At 38.4% G+C, this 22,685-nt stretch overlaps 1 protein-coding gene across 2 annotated transcripts in view; it reads left to right on the forward strand.

Moving 5' to 3' along the window:
* Positions 1-22,685, forward strand: part of MICU2 (mitochondrial calcium uptake 2) — a 146,186-nt gene that overhangs the window by 86,491 nt on the left and 37,010 nt on the right. For both annotated transcript variants that reach the window (XM_027652522.1, XM_027652513.1), the window contains exons 3-5: positions 16,579-16,610; positions 16,723-16,798; positions 21,313-21,360. In XM_027652522.1, coding sequence (XP_027508323.1) covers positions 16,579-16,610; positions 16,723-16,798; positions 21,313-21,360 — 156 coding nt within the window. The remainder of the gene's footprint in view (positions 1-16,578; positions 16,611-16,722; positions 16,799-21,312; positions 21,361-22,685) is intronic.

Genomic DNA, 22,685 nt, shown 5'->3' on the forward strand with positions numbered 1-22,685 from the left:
TTTTTTCCATGTGTAAAACACACGGATTCCTCTTGTAGAGCCACCTGCTTATATGGCACTGCCCTCCCTTGGGCTTACCAGCTTCATTATTGCAGAGGAGAATACAGATGAGAACCAACTGTTAGTAATCAAATCAATCTTCCAGTGTTGTCTGGTCCATCAGAGAGCTTGAGTCCTCACACCACCATTCATAATGCTGGCAAGCACCTGGTCATTCTGCTGGCTGCATCTTTTATTAAATATCTTTCCTCTCAGACCTGGAAAAGGCTGAAAGTGTAAGGATTTTTCAGACATAGCTAAGGGAAGATGTAGCATGTTCCAACAAATCCTACCTTGGTTCTTACCAGACAAAAAGCAGTTCAACTTTTCTACTAGATCCAAATGCATCCTACTTGGCCATTCTTGGTTTTTCTAGCTGCTTTTTTCAGCTGATCAGTATACATAAAATGCCAGTGTCCGGGGACTTTGTTCACCAAGAGCTGCGACCTTACCTGGCTTAATAAAAATTTAAAAATGGGATTCTTGCATGGAATTTAAATAGCCAAGGCAGCTACCTTTTGCTGTTGTTTAGTTTGTTTCAGTTGTTTTTCAGAAGAGCTAATGTTTGAAGTCTTCAAAATGATACAGCTCTTTTTCCCAGGCGTCAGCACTCTTTTCAAGTCTTGAATGTGTGTCCTTTGTGCCAATACCTCTAATACTACAGGAATGACTGAGACAGTAAAATCTTGCTGCTGCATTGGTATTGGCAAGTGCTTAGTAAGCTATGTATCCCACCGGAGAAACTACCAGCTCCAGAAAACAGAGGACTTTTCTCCTTTTTTGTTCCTTTCCAAACGTTTTTGCTTTCATTTTTGTTTCTCCTGGGGAAGGGGTGCGCATATGTGTGCGTGTCACCCACACCCTGACGATAGCAATTATTTCTTCTCTGTGGATTTGTTGGTGTAGAGAATGTGAGAGCTTACTTCTGTTTCACTGTCAATGTCTTAGGAGAAAATACAAGACCTAATGCTCAAAAATTTCATCTGCTTCTCTGGCTTTCTCTGAGTTGGCTAAAGAGAAACATTTTTTGTGATGTGTATGGTGGTAAAGGCAGTCTCTGCTGCTGAAAAAGTAAGAGGGGCTTTTAAACCAGTATGGTCATTTTAAAAGTACAGTGGGCAACATAAATGACTCTACACTTTCACTAGAAGAAAGCTGTCTATTGTTTGCTTTTCATTGCACCAACTCTGAGAATTGTAAAAAGCCTACTTAAAATTTGATTCACGTTTCATTTCAATCTCTTTCCTCTGCAGCTAAAATAAATGCTCATTTCAAGAGGACAATTGCTATTACTTATGTCCAGTATTGCTGTAAAAAGGAAAAAGGATATCTGCTTAATCGTACCACTGTAAGAACACTTTTATTTATTGCCACAGCTCACCAAAGTTAACGTGCAATATTTTGTAATATATTTTTATGGATTTAAATCCTCTGCTAGGGAGATACTTCACAGCTTAGGACTTGTCTTTAGCATTTCACAGTGTGTCAAAATTTATCATATATATTCTAAAAATCAGCTCCTATTTTAGCAGTTTACAAACTTAAAATATACATCTCTTACACATTTTTTTCATACTCAATTTGAAATCATTTTTAACCACTGCTTATATTGGAAAACAGTGACACAACATCTCTGCTGTTGCTTAAAAACTCTTCTGACATCAAACCTAAAATCGGTCACTGTCTGATTAAACCCTCTTGCTCTCATGCTGCCATTTCCCATTACATAAAATAGTGGGGTTTTTTTTCCTTTGGAACCTTAGTCCTGTGATACATTATAGGTAATTAATTTACCACTCAGCACTGGTCTTGTTAAGTTAAGCAAACCTGAGTTTATTTTTATCTCCTCTGACTGGGTGAGACCATCCATTCCACTACTGCATTTAGGTATCTTTATTCCATGCTTCCATGCTTTTCTGAGTCTGATTTCTCTTTGTAAAGCCGGCGTCATTCCCTGGCTCACAGCACAGTCCGCTAACAATGACTGTGGCTAAGGGGTGGAACAAGGATTGAAGTCAGGAACTTCTTAAATTAATACTGTTGCTGAAACATCTGAATGTCAAACTGCAGCTTCAGTCAAGGAGAAAAATGGTACAAAGCAATGCTCACTAGAGCAAAATGCTGAAATGCATTTCTCCTGTGCTCCACTCGCAGTCACTACGTGCAGAACAACTTCTGGCACCACAGGTGCTTTGGTCTTCATTTGTACCTCCATGTGTCTGCCAGGCTGAGGGTACTGTGGTAAAGCAAATTATTTTCTGTGTTCTTAGGTGAAGACATTTTTTACATACCCATGGTATTATGATTGAAACAGAAAAAGAGAGATCTGGCAAAGAATGGCCTTTTAGAAGGTTATGTACAGCCAAGGGCCTGATGCCCCCAGGTAATGTACACCTTTGCAGGGATACAGGAAAAATTCTTCATTTTTTCAGTCCACTATTGCTCTTCAAGGAGCAGTTTTTTCAGAGAAACTGAGGATGGCAGAAAGTAGACAGCACAAGAACAGTTGGAGGCAGTGGACACAGAAGCACAGTATAACAGAAGGCTGCTACAGGTTAAATAAGACATTAGTGGGAATTTTGATGTGAAGTGTATTTATGCATTTGGATTTGCCTTCTCCATTACATTTACTGAATAAATATTTCTGTTCTATTTCTGTCTTGACCTATTACAGTGTTTCCTCTGGTGCTTAAAAAGATCAGAATTCTTCAGAAAATTAGAATGTAAAATAAAAGCCAGGGTAAAGCCAAATGTCTTTCTTAGGTTTGCTTCATCAGATTATTTGAATTCAGGGGAGAAAGGTTTTTTTTCTAAGGAAATAAGACAATTCTAGAAAATAATAACTTACTTTTTTTGAAAGAAACTCTTGATCTTCTTTGTCTAGATTTTTTTTTTCTTTTCTGACAGATTTTTTTCTTCATTATGTGAGGAGTTTGAAGTCAAAAGGTCAAGTGATGGCTTATCTTTTCTTCTCTTATTCAGTCTCCAAAGTTCACTCCTTAGAGTATAGGAGGTGTTCTAGTTGGCACACAAGGCTTTCTTTTCTACCACTGTGGAAGGCTGATGGCTATCATATGTGTAATTTATTTTTAAATTTAGTGTTAGCAGCATTTGTTTTTCTCTAAGTTACAAATTAACCAAACTCTTTTGGCCACTGCAATAAGGCATGATTAACATCTGTTTTAAGCTCTTCTATGATTTCTCTTTACTTTGGTTCTTGCCAGTCTTAAGACCCGCCTCCTCTCCCTGTTACTACCTTATCTAATGAATAAAGACAGTGTCTCAAATTAGTTTCATGTAACAGTCTTCATTCTGATGGTCTGAGAAATTAACCAAAACTAGATCTCTTCATTAAGCTTTTTGTGTGGCAAAAATAGGTTAAACCTTTCTTAGCTTAAAAAAACAGGAACATCCTGTTATCATTTACGTACCCTTGGAGCCCCTGCTGTAGGAAAACTTCCCAAACATCTGTTAATTGCTAGGTGGTAGATGTTAATGATGTACAAACAAGTCAGACTCAGCAGGGTCTGTTACTGGTTTGTTCAGAGCTTCTGTACGTGCTAATAACAGAATGAGCTAATCTTAGAAGTGGAAAGAAACTCCTGGCTCATTTAAAGATAAAAGTGAGAATGACGTGGACCATCAACTGAAGGAAAGCAAGTCAGCCGCTGAAAGGCACTCTGAATAAAAGAGAAGGAAGAAGGAATCAAAAACTAGAGTTTGGGATAAGGCTTGAATCTGGAGAATTATGGAAAATTAAGTACGACTGTGCAGGATCAGTAAATGCCCAAAGCAGTGGACAGAGTCTTCTGTAGGAAAATTCTCAAACATGGTTATTGGAATGTCCATATCTTCTCACGATGGCAATTGGAAAAGTAATTTCATCACTGGGGTGTCATCTGCATTAAAATGGCCTTCCTAAAATTTTCATGTAAGGTTGAATTTCAGAGCCTTATAAAGGGACAAGGTTCCTTCTGGAAATTCTGACATAACAGTATTAGTTTAATTCAACTCTGAATAGCAATTCTCTTTATCCCTTCATCCTTGTAATCTCCAGGAATCTAAAATATCTGAAGTTAAGTGCTACAATACTGCATCTATGCCAAAAGTCTCTTCCCTTAAAATAACACCTTTATTATTTTCTTCTTTTTTCTTTACTTTCTTACACTGATTCACTATCACTAATGGGAATTAGTTGCAATTATTAATATTCTGCTGAAAAAGAAAGTTATGCATTAGGTTCTACTGGACTAGACGTCTGGTAATTCAGTTCATCCTTTTAATAAAACTAATTGCAAAATGGATATTTTTCCTTTGGTGAGTGTTTATTAACCCTTTTCTTTCAATGGATGATGCCAGCAGAGTTTGGGAAGGTGAAGAACAGCTGGATAATTTCATCAATTGCAAAAATACAAGATTCTGGAGTAAAACTATAGACTAATAGCAAGTGGATCCAAAACAACCTTGTGTACTTTTTTTTTTTTATATTTGTCATATGTTTTAGAAGTTCCACTTACCCACATTCAACGCGTGGTAAATAATTTACTAAAACATTTCCAAATTTCTAGTTAGGAGAATTATTTCATCCTCTTTTTGTCCTCTAATACAAATGTATTTGTTATCTGCTGACAGCAGAAGTGAATAGGAGCTGGTGTTATAACTAGCCCAGTCACCCCATGCAGTAATTGAACACCATCTAGTGGGTATTCACTTAATCCTTTAATTCCTAAGCAGAAGTTATATTGGTTATAATTTACAAAATAATTGTTCTGTAAACTCAAAAACAATGCCCTCAGACAACTAGTCACTGTAAATTGCATGTCTAATGGGTCTTACGTTGTAGAAGAGGAGCATAGTTAGGTTTTGGTGTTTATTGTGCTCTGGACAGCAAGACAAAATGTCCCAGGCCTTGACCTTAAACACACAACTCTCATTAATTAAATTACCAAGATAGAATTTTTTCCTTTCAGTAAAATGCCCCAATTCACTGTTAAGTCCAGTACTTAGTGATCTCATATCTAGATAAATAAGGCAAAAATGCTGTCTTATCTTTCATAGGTTGTCAGTGAGATTTGAAGCCAGGGTAAAGCCTTCAACTGCTTAAGAATGTTGTTGCCTTTGATATAAACAAGGGAGGAAAATCCTAAAACTCCATACAAAACCTACCAACTATAGCATGTACTTGATGTTAATGTATGTTACAAAAGCACATAAACTGATATTTTCTTATTGGAAAGGTTGGTCAGGTGACTGTATTAAATTAGAGAGATGTCTTTTATTTATAACCCTTCAAAAACAAATGTCTGCAAATCCAAATGAACATGGTCTTGGGCAAGCTACCCTGACTAGCCTTGCTTTGAGCTTTTTCATGTTGTCATCATGAGAAGATAAGGACATTCTAATCACCGCAATAACCTCCAGAGCTCCATTCCAACTTTCCACTAATCTGTGAATGAGGTAATTTCCCTTAACCATGGGGGAGCCCCACTTCATGGGTCTTCCCACAAGCTTCTCTGAAACTCCTGAGACCATCTTTCACAGTCACCAAAAAGGTACTGTTTGTGCTGTATTCACTGGAGTGTTACCGCTGGGAAAGAAATAAGAGCAATAAGATGTTGGAAAGCATGTGTTTACTCTGAATTTGCGTCAGAATTACATCTGACGCAAATTCTAGATGTTTGATGGAAGGACAAGGCACTAGGAGAATGAAACATCATTAGAATAGTGCAGCAATAGAAATTGGGCATCCTGCTGTCGAGATTTCCAGATTTCTCAATAGCAGTACAGAAGGACTTCAGCCATCTCTCTCTCTCCTTTTTTTTTTTCTTCCAAAGGTCAGACTAGGCATTGCTGGCATATGATGAATGAAAGTTTCCAAAACTAGTGTTTCTCGCACAGTTCCATTGTACTTTTCCAATCAACTATCACCTCTTTGAACCCTTTTTGCCATCTTTCTAAGACTTTTTACTATATGTTGCTGTAGTGGAAGTAAATTAATCTTTTTAAAAAAATACAAAACATAACAAAAAAGAAAACATTAATGATGATGTAAATAATTTTGATATGTGATAGGGTGAAACAGGACAAAAAGCGAGCTACTATATAAACCACATCTAAGTAGCTATTTATATTTACAGCACTCTTGAGAACCGACTCAATTTATGTGAAATGTCAGTGCTCCTGGTTACTTACCCACTGCAGTAATTTAAATTGCCTAGATGCACTAATATGTCAGCTATTTACTGCTTGGACACAACTACTATAAATGTCTTATATCTGAAAAGAATTACAGTAATGGTGCTTTATTTTTCTTGCTGATACCACTAATAAATTCAATTTTTTCACAAAATATTTCCAGTTTTAATTTTTAAAATATATCAAAATATTAGATCTTGGGGGTTTTTTTTCTGATCCCCTAGGAATAAGCAGTATCAACAGTATCTTGAAGTCTGTACTTGGATGAGAAAGTTTAAGAAGAAGCAAACTATTTCAGTTGAAATAATATCACTAAGGTGACCTGCCTAGTGGATGAAAGGCTATGGATGTTGTCTACCTGGACTTTAGTAAATCTTTTTTACACCGCTTCCCTCAGGATTCTCCTGGAGAAACTGGCTGCTCATAGCTTGGATGGGTGCACTGTTCACTGGGTAAAAATGTCTGTATGGCCTTGAAAGTGGTGGTGAATGGAGTTACATCCAGCTGGCAGCCAGTCACTAGTGGTGTTCCCCAGGGCTCAGTATTTGGGACAGTCCTGATTAGTATCTTTATTGATGATCTGGACAACGGGATTGAGTGCACCCTCCGTCAGTTTGCAGATGACATCAAGTGGGGCGGGAATGTTGATCTTTTGGAAGACAGGAAGGCTCTGCAGAGAGATCTGGACAGGCTGGATCCATGGGCCAAGGCCAATTGTATGAGGTCCAATAGTGCTGGGTCCCACACTTGGGTCACAACAACCCCATGCAGTGCTACAGGCTCAGGGAAGAGTGGCTCGAAAGCTGCCCAGTGGAAAACTATCTGATGTGCTGGTCGACAGTGGCTGAACATGATCCAGCAGTGTGCCCAGGTGGCCAAGAAAGCGAATGGCATCCTGGCCTGTATCAGCAATAGTGTGGCCAGCGGTGTGGCCATGGCAGTGATTGTCCCCCCGTACTCAGTACCTCAAGTACTATGTTCAGTTTTGGGCCCCTCACTTCAAGGAAGACATTGAGGTGATGGAGTGTGACCAGAGAAGGGCAAGAAAGCTGGGAAAGGGTTTGGGGCGTAAGTTTTATGTGGAGCGGCTGAGGGAACTGGAGTTGTTTAGCCTGGAGGAAAGGAGGCTCGGGGGGAACTTATCACTCTGTGCAGCTACCAAAAGGGGGTTGTAGTGAGGTAGAGGTTGGTCTTTTCTCCCAGGTTACAAGTGACAGGACAAAAGGAAATGGCCTTAAGTTGCACCTGGGGAGGTCTAGATTGCACATTAGGAAAAAATTCTTCACTAAAAGAGTGGTCAGGCATTGGAACAAGCTACTCGGGGAAGTGGTGAAATCACCATCCCTGGAATTGTTCAAAAGGCACATGGATGTGGCACTTGGGGATATAGTTTAGTGGTGGGGTTGGCAGTGCTGTGCTAATGGTTGGACTTGACAATCTTAGAGGTCTTTTCCAGCCTTAGTGATTCTATTGTCTTTTGAACCCAAATTATGGAATCTTAGAATCGTTTAGGTTAGAAAATATTTTTAAAATCATGAAGTCCAACCATTAACCTAATACTGCCAAGTTCACCACTAAACCGTGTTCCTAAGCAACACATCTACATGTCTTTTAAATATCTACAGGGATGGTGACTCCAGCACTTCCCCCAACAGCCTGTTCCAATGCCTGACAACCCTTTCAGTGAAGAAATTTTTCCTAATATGCAATCTAAACCTCCCCTGGTGTAACTTATGGCCATTTTCCAAACTACAGTTTAGTACTGTCTGTCGAATGTGTGAACATGTATTTGTGTGCACATAAACTGATGAGGTAATGCATGAGCAAAAGTCTGTTGGGAGCAACAGGACAAAGTAGTTGACTCACGTGATTATTTCTGGCATTGTTATCCGTAATTCTTGCATGTTGGAGCATTCATTACATATCAAAGAACAATAAACCATACAGTTGCTTCATATATTTTGACATAGTTTGAAATTATTTGTAGTTCCTGCTTAGGGGATAAATTGCATCAAAGCAAAGGTGTGAAAAAGGTGGTCCTCTCTGGCACATGCCCTCTTTTTCCTTATTCCAGGGTCAGTAAAGTAGCTTTATGCTAATGATAAATTCCCACACAGAGAATGAATTCCTCACCTGGCACCTCAATTATGTTTGCCAGCAAGAGCCTAATAAGCAATGTTTAATATTCTTGTGCTTAGTCCTTAACGGGTTTGGGGGAATTTTTTTGCATTTTGTAAGATGCATGTGAAAAGTAACAGTTTGAACAGGGAAGATCTTCAGAATTCAAATTATAAAGGAATTAGCTGAATGAGATGATAGGAATAGTTGCTACAGTGGCAATGGTGGTTTTATATTGAGCACATAAACTTAAATCAGGTTTTACACAGTGAGATAAGAATTTCTGACTCTGTTAAGATGTTGACCTTTTCTTTCTTCGTTTTGATTGTGGGATGATTGATTTGCACACAATTTCATTCTGAATCCAAATTAATCTCTGCTTACAATTAAGATGCAGTTTTCTCAAGTTGTGTATGCTGTCAGATTTTTACCTGTGTTATTTCATTGTTGGTGTTTTTATTCTACTTTATTTGTTCTTCTGTGCTTATCTTTCCTAACCATAAAGTAGATTATAGAACCCTTAGGCCAGGGATCCTGACTTCTAACACTGCCTGGTAAAGAAACTGAATTAAATCTCTAGTGCTATGAGGCTATCATAATAGTTTACCTTCATCTGTTGTTAGTACCTTAACCTAGCATGTGCTGCTACACTGTAGTATTTAAAAAACTAGTCTTTGTTAGCAACAGGAGATGATGACTTAAAGCAGAGGGATGCTACAGATATCATAGCTTCTTTAGAGTAGGAGTCTTCTTGAAGGCATAGGCTAGATGAGACTGACTCAAACTTAATAATAGGAATTCTTTCTTGAGTTGAGGCTCTACCTGCCTGCTGTGCAGATTCAGGAAATGCCATCTATCCCAAAAGTTTGAACTGCATAATGTTCTCTGTAAATTGGCAGGAATTGTTCTCCACCCTTCTGGTCTCAGAAGCATGTATTATGAATACAGCTACTTCCAGGTAATCTTAATTGTCCTTTATAAGACTTTATTGCTCCAATTATGCAGCCACTCTCCCTCTTAAACTGTAGTAAACTTTGCTCTTGTGTTTGATTAAGTTCTTACTAAAACAGAATACATGCCTTAGCATCGGGCTGATAGATAGGAGGTTGGAAAAAACAGATTACAGAAAGAACTAATACAGAAAGCAGCATGAGTTATCTGGTTGCATGCAAAAGAACTCACTTGCTCAATTTAGATATATAAAAGCTGAATATCAGGTCAGAGCAGGTGATTGTATTATTTCTTTAAAGATAATGAAACAGGTAAGTCTAAGGCCTGGATTGGACACCTGTCTCAACCTGGAATAAATTGTCCTTCTGCTCTGTCAGTTTCTCTCCCTTGAGTATAAAGGGAGCCTGGGGTCATTACTCAGAGTGAGCTTTGTAGACAGAGATCTTTTATTAGACCAATTGCTCTAAGCTGGAAAAATTAGACAAGCTTTTGGGCATATGAGCTCTTCTCCTCTGAAATAGGAGCAGCAGATTTCAAAGTTAATTATAAACCCTTTTCTGCGTATGTCCTTACAGCATCATAGTTACAGCAAAGCACCATAGAGATCACTAACTCAGATTTAGGCATCTACTTTTTAGACATCTGAATGAAGCCAGAGGAACCAAGCATGAGGTGCTTATTTGGGAGCTTGAGGACATGATTTCACATGACACATTCTTCCCCAGGGTGCTTCCTGCAGTCATGAGCTGTGCACCAGCCCAGAGGACAGGCAGCCTCTCCTGCTGGGGAAATGCTCATCTGCAATTGTGCTCTGGGCTTGGCTTCTTGCTGCTTGTGTGTTACACATGAAGTCTTAACTCGCATCACATGCTCCTTGTGCAGCCAAAGGCTGCCATTACACGCCTGTTAGACTTTTCCAGTCATTTGGAAGAAGTAACTTTCTGTATGCTGTATATCACTGCAGGACAAGTCTTGTGGTAAGGTTGGAAGCTTGAACACATTCTCAGCTTTTCCTTATCTGCAGTTTGGATATGTTATGAGAAAGAGAGCAGATCTAGGGTTATGTCACTTCCTCTCAATAATACCTAAGGTGAAATTGTTCCCCTGCTTTCCCTGCCACCCCCACAGACTCCTGCCATAGTTCCAATGAGGACTGAGCTGCTCAAAAGCTTTGTAGTGGGCACCACAGCATCTGCTGTTACGCTGGTGCCTTTGCTTATTTTGGGAACTCCTTGCACTGCTGGTGATTCGATGCTGCGGTCTCTTTAACAGGTTTTGAAAACTTGCTAATCTTAATTTTTTAGTCTGTTTCAGTTTCCTAAAAGACTGTGTCATCCTTTGATGTTTTTTCCCTGCATCAGCATCCCACCCTTTTTACCCGGGGCTGCCTGACTCACTGAGAAACCTCCTGATATTGACTTGCTCTGATGCAACTGCTCTTCTGAAATGGAGATTTGCCAGCGCTGGCCTCGGCCCAGCACTGTGTATTTCTTGTTTCCTCAGAGGAATGATTGCTTTAAATAAAGAGGGACAGATGCAAAGCTTGTTTTGTAAAGCATATCAGAAGCTTCTATTACTGCAAATTGCCTTTTCCACTGGGCATACTTGAACTATAATTCAGGTGGTTCAATTCACTAATTCATGTGATTGAAATGACTTTTATCAATTATCTTTCAATGGAGCAATGCACTAGTTCAGTAAAAGCTTTCTAGCTGAAGTGGATTCTTAATTCATTTAAATTGCATGCTCATTTATTATTCATATACTAGTTGGCCAGGAGCTATCATAGCAATCTGACCGCTTTGTTTGTCATGCTTTCAAAAAGCCATAATTTTTTTTGTTATCCTTGATTTATCTCTGATATCACCAATATTTCAAAAGGAGGCCTTAAAGAATTAATTGCTAGCTTGAATTTTTTGCCTTTTGTTGGTTTCTTTAGCACTAAGTACTTTATAAATGCATAGAAGAGCTTTAAAGAATGAGAATGAAAATAAAGTGGGTAAAAAAAGGACACCTTGTTAATATAAGGTACTTGTCCAGTATCATTAAAATTATCTGAGAGAGAGCTGAGAATGAAATACAAGCTATTGAATTTCAATGATCTTGTATTTCAGGCTAATTTGAGCAAAAGTTTTAATGGCATCTCCCCAAGGAAATCAACATACGCAATTCTTATCTCACCCAGCTCAATGGTGCAGGATTCTTAGAGTTCAGCTTGCATGAAAGCTGGCAGCCAGTTAAAACGAAGAAATAAAAATTCTTGTTCCCATGGCAGGCAAGGCTGCGGGGTGGGCTCTGCTGTGAAGGCCACAGCATGAGTTGCACACAGTGGGGTTGGTTTTAAAAATGCCCTGATCCTCAGATTACAACTGTGCTGAAATCCCATCCAACTTAAAAGGTTCGTTTCACTCATCATTTTGCAGAATGAGAGTTTGTTTGAATTGTGAATATACTTAATGCTATTCTCATCTTAATTTTTTATGAAAAAACAAATGGTTTTATACTACCCCAGTATGACCTTGAACTTGCCAAACTTCAGTAAAGGTAGCAACAATTGCCATCTAAAATTAAAAAGCTGGGAAGTCTTTTTGGTTTTAGTTTTTGTTTTTTTTGTCATTGTGTCTGTTTAAAATGAAGTTAAAAGGAGATCCTTGTCAAACCATCTCAGTGACTGCTGATAAAAGGGATAGGAGTTTGTTGTCCTCCTAGGAAAGCATACCTATTTTATACTGTTCTCATTTGAAGTTAAGGCTATGGAGAAAGATTGATTCAAATTTTAATTTCTATATCACAAAAATAAAGGAATCTTGCAGACATGTAAAAGTATGTTTTCTTGCAGGTGGTAGTAACTACTTTTGCTTTGGCACTTGATTATTGTTGTTATAATTGTTGATCTTAGTGATTTTGTTCGTTCTTTGAATCTAAATGTCTTTTGTCAGATCTAAGCCTTTCCTTAGCTGTACAGGTGTAAATAGGTGTTACTGAGTGCAAGTGGGTACTTGTTTAATTCAGCTATTTCCTAACATTAATCCTAACATTGATGTCAGGTCCATTCTACATCTTAGTGTAAAAAAAGATGAGGGAAACACTTCTATTGTAAGAAACGCATGTGACAAAATATCCAGGTTTGCCAAGGGCAAATTAAGGCTGACGGATATGCTCTTGGTGGTGTTTTCTTAATTACAGTTGTCAACTAACTTTCTTGGCTAACAGCACAGAATTTGTGTGCTTTTAAGTAGACTTGGTATTCATTCAACTTAAAAAGCTAAAATGCCTTTTTGTTCATGAAAGGTGTGTCTGTACCTCATTGTTTCATAGATACACTATAAATGGTGAAAATTAGATGATGGCATCTGTAAAATATGTAGAGACCCTTGAAAATACTCAATGTCCTTTAAACCAGAATTCCATCATCATCATGGCAGTTCAGGGGGGGAAGGTTGTTTTTCTTCTCATTCACTCAAATTCAAAACAAAAGAATTCCAGGTTTCTTTTTTTGATACCAAGATGAGATTGTTACTGCTATAAACAAGTTTTCTAATATATCATTAATTTACCTATTAGTAAGGATCTATTAATGTCAAAGAATAAAACTATAGAAAATTGCATCATGCAGATCTTTTACATAATAGATTAAATAGTTCTTAATAATATATCTGTTGTCTGTATTCCTCAGAGAGATACTTAGATCCTGATGTATTTGTAGTCATGTGTAAGGAATGACAACACCAAGATTTAATTCATAGAAAGGAAGAGGCACTTTTGTCATTCAGTGTACAAACTGGCTAAGAAAACTGTTAAAGCCTTTGCGGTGCATCTTCTGCAAAGAGAAGGTAACCTTCTCATAATTATTGTAGACAATGCCTTAAGAGACCTGATTCCTCAGAGGGCTGCACATTTGATATTAATAGAGCTTTCTGTGTTGGTGTTTAAAGAGATCTCACTGTTAGGAAGTAAATAAATGGAGAGAATAATCACCAAGAGCTAAATTAGTATTCAAGGAATATAATGAGTGCTACAATAAAAGTAGCTGATGTTTTCAAATGAAAATTGAGATTTTGAGTCTTCACAGATGATTTTATTTGGTGACAGTACCAATAAAATATAACTGGATTCAATTCTTAGAAAATATTCAAATAATTATTGCTGGAAACTTATTCTACAGTTTAAATTATTGCACTATTGTGAGATTGTGTTCTAATACTTTAGACAAATGGCAGTGTGAAAAATAATACTACTGTCCCAATGTCAGGGTGTTTTTTCCAAAAAATTCCTATCCTAGCAGTTCACATTCATGCTGACATCTGTATGCCATTTTCCTTTGACTAGGTTATTAAATATTTTGATTTTGAAGCCCATGTGAGAAGAGCAACATTAAAAGACTCTACATTTATTACTCTGATGTATTTACTGCTTTGAAAAGTAGAAATGTCTTTGTTCATCTCTCAATCTGTCCCTTTCCATCCTACCTTTTTTCCTCTCTTATTGTAGCAGCTGCTCCTTGTCCAGTCAGTCATGGCAGGGACCAACTGACCCACCTGGTTCTACCTCTCACCACGTCCTGGGATGATATGACTGTCCTCTCCCTCTTTCGCCACTGAGCAAAGACTTCCTTTCCTCCACTATTTCTTTCACCCGTGCACCAGTAGCACAAGCACCTCTGTATTGTTGTTACTGTCTTTTCACTTCTGAAAGAGGTCAGTCGACATGTCAGCATCTGAAACATCCTCTGGAGGTGACTGGCTGGATGTAAGAGGACAGATGTTGATGGCTGCCACAGCCATTTGTGTGAGCTCTAGGCAGTTGCATTTGCGACTGCTGGCTGGTGAAAAGAGAGTCCATATGTCTACAACAGATTTTCCTTCCATTGCTTAATTTTTATCAAGATACGGTAATTCTCATTGAGAATATGTTCTTCCCCAGTAACCAGGTAGTTGAAGAGTTTCAGAGTTATTGTGCTGAATGCAACACAAAGAAGAGAAGCACAAACTTACCAAATGTAGAGCCTCACAAACTTGGCCAAGTAGTGTCTCATCTGTAGCTCCCAGTGCTTTCTCCTTACCTTGCATCAATTATCCATGCCTCTGCTGTTCCAGCTCGCAGAGTTCAGCTTATCTCCCTTTGTCATCCTTCTGGATGCTGGGAAAAGGCTACTCCCTAGTACACTGCTGTGGTAGCAGGTGCCATCCCAGATGTGATGTTCTTGGGGTCACCAGGAGAATGAAATGAGTGGAGCTGCTCTTAACCAAATAAGGGTGTATGGCTGGCTTCAGTACAGACAGCAAGTACAAAGAGCATGTACAGTGAAAAACATTACAAGGTGGCTTTCCTTTTTTTCTTTCAGATACTGTTTTTTGCAGTCCTACAACCTGATTCATTCCCTCCTGTAAGGCTGGTCACTCACTATCTGGGTCTCCCAGAGCGAAAGGAACTGCTGTAGTTTAGTTCCACATTGAAATGGGGCAACACTTCAAAGCTGAGATCTAAATAACTTAATTTGCTAAATAACCATTCTTTAAAATGCTCTGCAGCAGTGAAGAGTGTTAGATATAACTGTGGTGTTACATCACACTGCTCAGGACTCAGCCTTACTGGATATAGTGATTGTTGCTTGTTCTCAGACTCTGTTATTGATCTGACTTCTTTTGTCTCAAATGAGGCTAAGTAGAGGACTTCGTACATTGTTTGAGTTAGAGAGTATCTACCTATGTAGCTTTATATATGTGTGTGTATATGGGTGTAAATATATGTACAGGCAGTGCACGAAAATGTATTCATCCACAGTGACAGGTGGTACTGGCAACACCTGTTGCTGGGGTCACTCAACACTCCAGTATTAAACCCCTAATTTTAGTTGCATATAACTTTTGTCAAAGTTAAACATTTGTGTTGAAATGTTATGTGCCAGGTGTCTGCCTTAGGCTGATTTGGGGGAGGGGGTGTGGGGAGAGGAATTTTTTAGCAAAACTGTTACTGCCGGTTCAAAGAGCAGAGGCCAGGGCACAGTGGTTTGCCTGTGCTGAAAAATGAGCTATTGCTGGTTGAGATGTTCCAGCAGCTTCCCTTGTCCAAAGCAGAAAGTTGCCAATGGAGACCCCCTGCAGCTGGGCATGCCATTTGCCAGCAATATGGAAATTTGCTGTTTTACTAAGAATGCACCTCTGTCTGGCTAAATTATGGGCCTGTGAAAACGCTCAGTAAATCTTTGCTGACAGCTGCCCACCAGGCTGCCTCCGTCATGTCCATTTCCAAAGAGCGGTGCTGTGCTGGTGACCCTTTGGATGCAAGGTGCCCGTGAAGCCGCAGAGTAGCCTTGGAGTCTGAGCGTGGAGCATGCCAGCCTGCTGCACATAGAGGCACCAGTCCACTGAGCAAATCCAAGCAGCTCAGCTTGTGCTTACACAGTGTGAATAAATAGGAGAGAATGGTTGGCTGGAATCCAGAGGAACTGGTGATGTAGGAAGAGAGGGATGGGCTGAGAGTGGTAAGAGTGAAGGACAACAGGGTTTTGAGAACTGTATAAGGAGAAATGCTGAGGAGGCAGATCAGTGTGACAGGGCAGATAGACAGAGAAAGGATGAAGCACAGCTCCTGCTGGTCCATGACCACAGGGTTTCTGTGATCCCTGCCTAACCAGCTGGAATGTTCCATTGATGATACATCCAGCTCTTCAAATGGTTGATTTACACAGGAATACAACCTATACTGTTGCAAGTGTCTCCCCTGTTTGAGTGTATAAACTTGACCTACTAGGAAACCCTTAGGAGTTTGCATGATTTTCATCTGATGTTCTTTCAGAAGGCAGAATTGTTCAGTTTACTTCTCCTTAATAGAAACATCAACATTTTCGTACTTTTTTCTTTTTTTTTAGTATTCCTTAGCTTTCATGTGCACAACCTGCACTTCAAGGATTCTTTGTGCATGCAAATCCCCAAATACTACAGTTGTTTTTTACTGTATAGTCTTACTTTGAAATCTGTGCAACATTTGTAGCTCACAGTATGCAAAGTTACACTAGTAAGGCAGTGTAGACACTGAAGTGGACTGTGGTTTCATCTAGGTTGAGAAAACATTTGAACAGACTGCTCGTATTGCTTTTGAATCTTGTCCTTTCACGATCATTATGGGAATTAGAAACAAACTGCCTGTTGCAAAATATTCTGTTTCATATTACTTAGCATTTTCCCATAAAAATCTGAAGAAATGCCACAGGACCTGATCAAAGTTTAAAGTCAGTTTGTTATTGAATGATGATGATTTTTTTTTTTATTATAGGCAAAGCCTCAGCCAAGAAACTGACAAAAAAGGTAAGCGAAATGTTCCTTTCCTTCTTCAAAAGAACTTGCATTCTTTCTGTTACTGAAGTGATTAAGTCTCTTTCAAAACTGGCTTTATATTTTCTTGTTTGTGTCTTTGAAGGAGGTAGATGCTGCACTGCTGTATGTTGCCAAAGCTAAACCAGGGCCGACCTTTTTTAGAGACCTTGGTGATAAAGGTAATGAGCACTTTTGATACTGAAAAATACATGTTCCTTTTTATCTCATTATATGGTAAGAGTTGAATGTATTTCATGGATTTGATTTCATCCACATCTAGGCAGTAGCTGCCTCCTTGGCAAATCTCTCAGTTATACAAGAGAGTAAAGAGGCAGGGCTGGGAATTGAAAGCCTTCTGAGGTGCAGGAGACATGAAAGAAACTGAAAAGCCTGCTTAGAGAAGAGAAAGGGCTGAAAAGGATAACTTCAGCACAAAATGGACTTCTAAGACTTGTTAATAAGCTGCTGTTTCACTATATAACTCGAATGCATGAAAACTAAGAATAAAAATAAAATTTGTGTCTAATTATGTAAAGCAGCATCCCTGATTCCAACAGCAGTCGAACTTATTTATTCCTCTTCAGGAGCTCTGTGACCTTTTGCAGCGCTGATGTGCTTTGAGTTTTTTTCACCCGACATTTCCACCTTATATTGGAAAACTCTGAGAGCTGGGATATTGTTTGTGTAAGAACAAGGAATTAAAGAACACCAAATAAACATGTCATTAGCATAAATTAATTGAAGGGAGAAAACAAACAAGAGGATCAAGGAAACCAAATAGATGAGTAATTAACCATTTCACCAGTAACAAAGACCAAAATCCCCAAACTAATGAGAAAGACTGACAGTGCCTATTCACAAACTTTCTGTATCATACGGTTCAACCTGAATCCCTTATCCCATGGACATTTCTGGAAGCTGCCGTTGCACTGCTGCAGTTCCTTGGCAGGCATGAGCCACGCTCTCTCCATTCACAGCAGATCCCCAGACAGGGCTGGCAGCTTGTGCCAAGAGAGCAGCCCTCAATCTCAGTCTGCAGCATTTCACCTACCCTGCGGCCTCGTGGCCCCTTCTGCCTGCGCTTCATTCCTTGCATCCTTGTGCAGATGTGGAGGGGGCTCCAGCTGGATACCTTGCTCGTCAGTACTCTCCTGAAAGCCCCAGCATACCCTAGCAACCCTGAACCATCTCCAAACAAGCTGAACATTTTTTTCCTGTCCTAGGGAAACTGGATTTTGCATTGAATTGATTCCCTGCCTTTTCAAATTACTAATCATCACATGCTTTCCCAGAATTAGGTTTAAAGTATTCCCAGTCTTTAATTCGTGGATATTTTCTCTATATACCTTCTTTTTTAGAGCCTTTCTGTTTCTCGTAATGGACACTGCAAATCCCCAGAGCACACCACCTGTGAAAACTGGGAATCCACCAAGAGAAATTGCAAACATAGCAAATCAGCACAGCCTCCTTTTGTTGCACCTCTCTCAGCTGAGTGCTTGGCACAAAGTGGGCTCAGTGATATGCTCAGCCTGGCGTCTTGCATTCTGGCCAAGATCTCCCTGTGCTTAGCACTGGGTGTCCGTCCGTATATTCTGTCCTTCAAAGGTCACGTAGGAGTTTGAGACGATGCAGGAACATTCAGTGCAGTCATCCATATGTCCCACAACACATAGAGTTTTTACAGGTTTTGATCGTGGTGTCTATTTAGTGACTTTGATGCTTTTGCTTTGAGATGCATTATTATCACAGTTTAAAAATGAAAACTGTTTAGCTGAGGTTATTTTAACTACCTTCAAATTGTTATTTAAATGTCAAGGAGAGGGAAAACTGTCATCAGTCTAGTTTGTAAAACATAATGCTAGGGAATTCTGCCTTCTAGTGGGCAATTTTAAAATTCGTGTCATATTTTGTGGGGTTTGTGATTTATTCAGCATTAAGAATATTGTACTGTCAGCGTTTGCTATAAAGTTTGAGGATACAGACTTCTAGGGAGGGATAGAGAGAGTTCCTTAAGCAATAGAAAATGACAGTATCTTGCCAATGCTAACTGCAATACTTGGCCGCGAGTATGCTGAGTCATTCTCCAGTATCTGAGGCTTTTATCTTTTAAATTTTACTTGAATAGAAATATAATTTTCAGTGGGCTGTTGTTTTGTTTGGTTTTTTTTAAATTTGCCACATTATATATTTTAATTTGAGTAACTTTGTAATGATTACTGTAGAATTAAAGAGAAAATTACCAAAACATTTCATTTACTTGATGGATGAGATAAATTGGCTATTCACTACAAGTAGTAAAAGAACAATAAAATTAAAATAAGATTTTTAATGGAAATTAGTCCACAAGTTAAAAAAATTATATTACAAATTATTTTAGTATAATCAGTCTTCCAGAAAATATCAGACAGACTGTGGATTTGCTTTAAAGCACTGAGTCAGGTTTTAAAGAATATTTTTATAAATTTTTGTTATATTTACCTTTTTATCAATTTGACTATAGTGACTTTTCAAGTGTCCTCTTTCCAGACCTCTGCAATTCAGATGCTTTTCCCTTGAGAGCAGAGTGTTGTCTTTAGATTGATCTTTTCTTCACATCCTACCATCTCTGTAAAAATTTTGCAGATTCTTTCTGCAAAATTTTAAAATGTATAATGATCCATGTCTAGCTATATAGCTAAAACTCTCCAGGGGCTCAGTATTTTGTATCTCAATTATCACAACATTTTTTTTCCTATGACTTTAGCAAACATAATCTGCCATGTTAATATCCTTTCAAATGTTTTGATAAGTATATTTTTCTTTCACAACTCCTTTGAGTGTATGGTCTCTTATTTTGTATCCCAACACTGGGCTCTCATTGTTCTGTTTTATCTAGCATCAGCTGTTTGTCTTCAGTTTCCCGGTCTTCCCCGGATTACCCCTGTGCAGCATACCTCAAGACTCCCACTTCTCCTTGGCCAGTGATGTTCTCCTTCATTGCTTGGTGATTAAATTTTCAGTCAGGGATCTCTGTGCTGACACCATTGCAGTCCATGACTGGCAGGTGTCTATACTGACCTGCTAGGTTGCCTCATTGACCTCCTTTATTGAATTCCTTTATGAATTCTTTCCTTAAACATTCTTTTGCTGTGTCACACACAAAACAAAATTAGGAATCTTGATCACTGCCCATCACACTAATGGCTTCATTTTTTATCAGTCTCTCTTTGTTTCTATGGTTTTTTTATCTTGTCTTATACTTAGGCATATAAGCTAAAAATTTGGAGTAGGAGTTCTTTCTCTGTTTATTTGGTTTTGAATTTGTAGAAAACCTACATGTTTTATCTAGGAACACAACTCCAAGTTTTATAGCAATGCAAATAATAATTTGTATTCTTACAATGGCAGAAATGCTAAAACTTGTAAGCAAAATTAAGTTTTTGAGGTGAAAGTGTTTTTTATTTCCACAGTGGTTTTATGATTGTAGTACTGTGCTGATTTACACATGATACATGTTGGATAATAGGGTGAATAGCTCTATTTTGATGGAGAGGAAAGCTGAGATATGGAACCAGATTGAGTTGGCAGCAGGGTCAGCATTAGACCTCCCTTTAGCTAAGATTTGTTCTCCAATTTTCAGACTCCTGCATTTACCAATTTAATATTTCTGAACTGGTACTTAAAAGTGTTAAGTCACTATCTGAGGTCAAATACAAATGCTGCTGTCTGTGCACAGTAATTTATCAGAAGTTAATTGCTTATCACTGAAGCTTAAGTGTATTCTTTATCTATCAATTAACTGAATATAAATTATAAAACTAGTTTATCTTTGCACAGATAGGCATGTTTGAACTTCATTATTTTAAGCAGCTTCAGCTTTTAACTCACAAGTTAAAAGTAGCTCAGTTATTTTGAAAAGTGATTTATAAAAAAGCCCTTTACATTTTTTCTCCAAACATTATTGCGGGGCAGATGGTTCAAATTCTGTTGTTTAACCACCCTCATTATGCGCTCTCTATCTTTAGCTTGTACACTCCATTTTGACGCTATCACATCTTTATGTTTGTTCAGGCTTTTCACTTAAGGTGGTATTTGAAAAGAAAACACTGGAATTTTCCTTCAAAAGGGGGGAAAATACTTTCACCTTGTAGAAAGGACACGTTCCTATTTAAAAAAAAAAAAAGAAGCCTCCTCTTGGCGCTCGGCCCAGCAGTACTATCAGCACAATCTAGCAGCTTGGCAGCTTTGCGTGTTGCCATGTTCCCCTTGAGAATCAGAGGGAAGCTATTCTCTGCCTTTGCGAGCCTGCCAAAGGATGGAGGACTTTGATCCTTCAGGGTAATGTTAGAGTAGTTCTCCTCCCAGGTACTAAATGTGACAAAGCACATTTAATTTATTTGCCTTATATATAAACATTGAATGTTTTCAGTGAGAATCCAAAGATTTAGTGCAGGACTTTTATTAATACCAAATAAACCTTACTTTCTGGATTAGACATGAACATTGATGAGTCTCTGGTTAGGGAATTTTACCTTCAGAGCACTAAAAACAGAAGTAAAAACTTTATTAAATAATAAAGTGGCTTACTTTAATAAATTTGTTTAATACTATGTCAAACTATGGGTTTTATATTTATAGGATTTGATGTTTCAAGTCTTACTATGAGTTTTTGGGGGGTTTTTTTGCAAATAATTTTTTAACTCTTTCATTTCAGGGTTGATATCTTATGCAGAGTACCTGTTTTTGCTGACAATCCTTACAAGTAAGTATTGTATATTTAAAATACATTGGCATAAATACTCAGCTACTAACAGCTTTCCAGGAACTTTTTTTCCTGAAATTTTTAGCTTCTAAATTTCTGCATTATTGTAAAATGTAAAAATCCCACTATATAGAGAGTGATAATGCATTAATATAAATGGATATAACTTTAATTGATTGGAACTTACTTCCATAGTGGCATCATTGGTCCATTGCAATACTTCAAAAATCATGGTAATCCCTCCACCATGGGATCAGAAAAGCTTTTCAAAAGACTTTGAGAGAGGGCAGACATTGGTTACAGAACCACATTATAAGGGGAGGAAGAACAGGGAGGAAAGAATAATAATTTGTCTTCTGGATAGTAGTTTTAGTCATTTTGGAAATGAGACATTAACATTGTAGCTCATGCAGTGGAATAAAAAGCTGTTGTGGCATCTCAGAGGTTGTTCCCTATTATTCTTGTGTTCAGATATGCAATGGATGCAATATACAAACAGAAGAATTCTGCAGTGTCTTTTTGTTTGGCTTTTTTAATCCTTTCTTTTATGCTCTGTTCCTTTTGACTTTATTTTCTCCAAGTATTTTACATGTATGTCTGCTCTCCCTCCTTTGCTTCCTTCCTTTTTGTCTAACAAACCTTTTGGTACTTGCTTTATCTACAAACAGGCATTTTTTGTTGTGCATGGAAGTGATCTCAGATTTTCTAGATTTCCTCACCCATACTTACTCTGTGCCATGCTTGCCACCCCTCCATTTTATTCTGATGAAGTGTAGGCGATGCTGAAAAATACCAAGATTTGAGATGTGTGCAACGAACATCACACAGTGAGACCCATACACTAGTAGTGAAGTAGTTCATGTGCATGTCCACAGAATAGCCCACATGTGCAGTCTGATTTATACAGGTCTAACATTTTCAGCAAGGGACAAAACCAGGCATACTAGATTTATGGCATCAGTGGATGGGGAAAGGAGAGAAGAAAGTAGTCACTTTTGCCTGATGGACTGTAGATGCTTGACCCTCATCACTTCCATGGCTGAGGCTTAAACAAATTGATAAATTTTCCTTGCACTGGAAATCCACCTTCTCATGATGTAGTATGAACAAATAATTGTTGGTCTCCAGAGAGTGGAGAGAGTATGTCCAACCTTCCTGATAATGGCCATCAGTATATACCTCTTGCACAGTTTAGGTAGCCCTTTTGCAGCTTACCTCATTTCTAGCAGAACTATATTAGCTCTTACTACATGGCATGAAGGGTGGGTAATCTCTTAGGGAACTTCAGCTAGTACACAGTAATAAATAATATATATACGCATTAA

The sequence above is a fragment of the Corapipo altera genome, unplaced genomic scaffold (assembly GCF_003945725.1).
Source record: "Corapipo altera isolate COAL_440 unplaced genomic scaffold, ASM394572v1 0, whole genome shotgun sequence".
Classification (NCBI taxonomy): Eukaryota; Metazoa; Chordata; class Aves; order Passeriformes; family Pipridae; genus Corapipo; species Corapipo altera.